General features: G+C 31.7%; 1 protein-coding gene across 1 annotated transcript in view; it reads left to right on the forward strand.

Annotated features, from left to right (window-relative positions):
• The window catches only part of shg (DE-cadherin), a 28,040-nt gene that overhangs the window by 4,445 nt on the left and 18,595 nt on the right, over nucleotides 1-5,000 (forward strand). Inside the window, exon 3 of the mRNA XM_011499345.1 lies at nucleotides 43-281. Within this exon, the coding sequence (XP_011497647.1) occupies nucleotides 43-281 (239 nt within the window). The remainder of the gene's footprint in view (nucleotides 1-42; nucleotides 282-5,000) is intronic.

Genomic DNA, 5,000 nt, shown 5'->3' on the forward strand with positions numbered 1-5,000 from the left:
GCCTCGTATTTTCAACTAATGCCCGGACGTTTGCCCTTGAAGGTACGATCACATACAGCTTCGTCATGGCCAACGGCGAGAAGCTAAAATTCGAAATAAATAATCGGACGGGCGTGATAAGGACGACCCACATGCTAGACAGGGACGAACCTGCCCGTGAGAAAGAGGTCTATCTGACTGTCCTTGCCACGGACAATGGCAGGCCCCAACTGGACGATGTCTGCACGTTCAAAGTCACCGTCGAGGACATCAACGACAACGCGCCCGTCTTCGACAAAGTCGTAAGTCTCATTTTGTCATTTGCCTCTCGTGAAACGAATCGCAAACAAAAACAAAAAACAAAAACAAAAATCATCGTCTCCTCATTCGCAACATATTTCAGCTCTTATTTATTATTTTAACGTGTAATACTTATGGGGTTTTTTTTTTTTTTTTTTTTTTTTTTTCATAATCCCCTCAACGCCTTCTTACTCGTTTCGTGTGACTTCCTCATATATCATCGTCTACCGCTTATCTAACCATAATTGATATGTACATGAACAAAGAAGCGCATCATTGCATCCAAATGCCTGACGGGTTGTGTTATTCATTTATGTTTTTTTTTTCTTTCTTTGTCGCTCATACATCTCTATATTTGATATTGGACGAACGTGGTGGTCGGTCGTCTTCTAGTACTTTGAAGCACTGGCAAACGTCATTTTTTAATATTCTTGCAATGCTGATTTACTTAATAAAAACACACACACACACGCACACACACACTCTCTCTCTCTCTCTCTCTCTCTCACACAACAAACAAACAAAAAACAAAAACAAAATTCAATAAATATATTACGTACAAGTCTCGTCGGTTTATTCGTACGACTTTATAGCTTTATAGAATCGTATTATTCTAACCATTTTCTCGCACAAATGCATACACAGTAGCAATACATACGCGGACAATAAATAATAGCGTGCATTTGTAAGTAAATACGCATTATCAGGATGTAAGAAATTATTGATACGCGCCGTTTGTCACTCCGATACACCAGTGTAGCCTCATTAATCTCATTTTCATCGATTTATCCTCTTTATAAAAGTTAATCCCTCAATAATATTACCTAACAATGCTGACGTGCTTAATTGAATAATACGGTTCTGCAAGCTCTTGTATAATTTTTTTGTTATAGAACTTTCGTTGAATTACTAATTAAATACAAAGTTAAATTAAGTTATTGATTAAAAGATTGCAAAAGACAAGTAATCATAGAGTAAGAAATGAAAGTAATTATCTTAGCTTATTAACTATAAGCGACTACTGCTGCATCCTTGTTTCACCACTACCTACTAATATTTAACAAAATTTAACAATATTTAACAAAATTTGGACTGCTTGAGTAAAGACGACACTAATATATGTACGTATGCTTCGATTTTTTGCCATCGATTATAGGACTTCTGGGGACCCGGGTCGAAGGTTGGTTTCTGAATTTACTGTGCGCACATAAACACACGCACACGCTGAGACTTGAATGCGAACATGAGCTGAGTGTTGCTGCCGTGATATATATGTGTTATAATTTGAACTTTGTATTCTTGACTTGTTTGTGCCGTATTATGCGAGTGATGTTCGTCATACGTAGGCACACCCGCGCGCGCATACCTATGCACACTCACGCACCCACGTATACAGTTGTGCGTGATTGCGTGCGTGTTTACGGTCACGGGTGCGCGCGCGCGCGGTGCCTACTCGCACATGAGCATGAGGCGTTTGGGTGATGAGGGAAGGGTATGTGTATATGTTGAGTACGCCAAATGTGTGTCTATCTATTTATATTTTTTATTTTTGCTTTTACGAGGTGTCCGTGTAAATAAATCGGACCGCTAATGACTATAATAACTCGTCTAAAAACTGTTTACATACGATGCATGTTTGTTTTTTTTCTTTTTATGAATAATATTCACGCACCGATGTTTGCTCTATCTTACTTTTTCTATAATTTTTCACATCTAGCTTTACGCATACGTAGGCATGCGTGTATATAAAAGAGGCTCCTCCTATATTACTCACGATTCGCTATTTTCAATAATTTACGTATTTTTTAAATGAATTATTCATATATACATATATATATATATATATATATTTTTTTTTTTTCTTTTTACTATACTCCTTAACTCATATCTGTAATTCATGAAATAAATTTTGACGAAATTTTAATAATTCGAAATTTCAAAATATTAATGGCTGTGCAATAAGCTGTTTATTGAATCGATATTTATTTAAGCTTCAATATATTTATTCGAATAAACATAATTGCTGTAGTTTTTCAACTAAATACATTAATTAAATTGCGCGTATTATTATAATATTTTTAAAGAATAACTCATCCTTAAAAACAAATACTAAATTACGGGTCTTAGTTATAACATCTACATGTGTGTGTGCGCGCGCGCGCGTGCGTGCGCGTGTGCGTGTATGTATGTATATGTATATGTTTTTAACAAAAATTTTTGCTTGATAAATTGAATATATCGTATACTTAATGTGAATGATCCAAGCACGGACATGTTAATTGATCGATGATAATCTTAATTTTTTGCCTTAATGTAAACATATCGACTATACTTTTTGCACTTTCGATAATTCTAATATTTGATAGAAATATAATAGCGAACATTTAATTATTTATCTATAAAATTTATTTATTGATAAATAAATGTCAAAAGATCTTAATATTGCATAAATTCAAGAGAACTAAAATGTGTAAAAATTAATTTTTCAAACTGCTAATAAAATGTTATTTCATTTTCTTGTTGGTGTATTTATAAATAAGGTTGAATAAAAAATTATTGAAAAAAAAAACTCGAATTTATTAAAATTATTTATTATGATAATGAAAAGTCTGTATTTAAATAAAGAAATCATGTTCTGAAAATCAATAAGGTTTTCCTCGCATGCGTTATAAATTGGTAACTGGATCATTTATACGTTACCCAAATCTTTCATTTTTACATACTTTTGCATTATCCACCGAAGCTTTTTTCTACAGAATCGAACATTTTTAATGTAACATGAAAATCAGATATAATACAAATATGCATGCAGATGTAGATTACTATCTACTGCAGTGTATAATGGAAAAATCGATGACACAGTAGCGTCAGCAGCTCACTGTATATACGATATTTTGCATGACTTCGATAGGCTCATGAGTTATGTGTGTTTTAGCACTTTTATTTTATTAAATGTCTATACACGTGTCAAGTGATTGGATTATTTTGATGAGAAAAGTGCTTCTTTATGTGCAATTTCTATGCGACAGTCGTTCATTATTTACTAATAATATGGCGGTTGGTTGGAATGACCGGATCGATATAATCAGCCTATATGAAATAATCAACGCAGTTATATTTTGTATTCATTTTGATACACTCTTCAATTAATCTCATGCTCATTATGCATTAGCAGATAAAATTTATTATTAATTAGAGGGGCGGCGGGGGGAGAAATGAAAAAATGAAGAAAAAAAAAAAAAAAAAAAACGAGCATAGCCATAAGCAAATGAAAAGATATTAGAATTTTCAAAAGAATATTGTTAGACTTAATTCGTAAAATGTTATACATACTAGTATTTTCTTGTACAGTTGAGTATTAAAAAAATACGGTCTCTCTCTCTCTCTCTCTCTTTCTCTCTCTCTCTCTCTCTCTCTCTCTCTCTCTCTTTAATTTACGAATTTTTTTAAATTTAATAGCTGGAGATTTTATTGCTAATGTTTTAATGCTCGATTGTATCGATATCTCGTTGTAACTCAATTGCTCTTAAATCATAATTTGTAACTTGTAAAAGTCATCTATGTTTATCGTGTATTTTTTTTTGTTAACGATTTTGAAAAATAAATTTAGACTTAAACAATTTAAGAGTTTGCGCGCTCAAGTTCCCAGTCGCAACATATTTCAACGAAAAATATCGCGTTAAGCTATTTGAAGTTCATATACATTGTCGAACACTGATAGTAAACGATACACACACACACACACACCAGTGTACGTGCCATTTTACTTTGTCCAATTTTGATTTCATAGCATATATAATGAATTATAAAGTCTATTTATTATTAGAGAATAATAAATTAGAAAAAATATTAATTTTTTTAGTAACGTTTAATACAGTTTTAACCGTATCATCATAGTCAGTTCGATGACGTTTCCGATTACAACTAAATTTATATTTAACAATTTTAATAATTTTCAAAAAAAAAAAAAAAATAAATAAATAAAAGAATCTCAAATAATCGAGTTACAATTTCTTAGTTATACAAAACTATCAAAAAGACACTAGTAAACGTCCAATGGATAAAGTAAAGAAATTTGCAGATTAAATGGAAATTGCATACAAGTAATTATTTTAATTTCTTAAGTTAATTAATAGTTATAGTAATTTGTTGCATTTAAATTTCTATGATTTTCGAATATCAATATTCCAATTTACATGAAAGGAAGAGGAAATGGTATTCATTAAACTCGAGAGAATTCGTATAGATATAAATACATGGAAAATCCACTAGTTGCTTCTCTTAGAGTGAAGTTTCGCGAACGAATAAAACAATATAGATGTTTCGACAAATGCGTATTGATTTTCAAATTCGGAAACATAACAGGGAAATATCAGCACGGATGGCTCATATAAGTGAAAGTTATGGAAATTATTTTACTTCATTAAAGCTTATTTTATGTCGATAATTTTCTATTGTTTTATCGCATCGATTGTTATTTGGAGCGAATGTAATTGTCGATAATTATTATAATAATAACATATATATTCCCACATAACGTCGATAATGTTGTTGTTATAATTTTATGGAAGGAAAAGTATCTGAGGATGTTATAAAAGAGAGCTACGAATACGTCAGTGTTACTTTGGATTTTCGAATTGATTTCTGTCCGTAACTCATGAATTTATAGCCGCTTAGATCGATCGATTATTATTTCTTTTATGTTCTTGTGATTATTGACA

Source organism: Ceratosolen solmsi, unplaced genomic scaffold (genome assembly GCF_000503995.2).
Source record: "Ceratosolen solmsi marchali unplaced genomic scaffold, CerSol_1.0 scaffold2, whole genome shotgun sequence".
In the NCBI taxonomy this organism is placed as follows: Eukaryota; Metazoa; Arthropoda; class Insecta; order Hymenoptera; family Agaonidae; genus Ceratosolen; species Ceratosolen solmsi.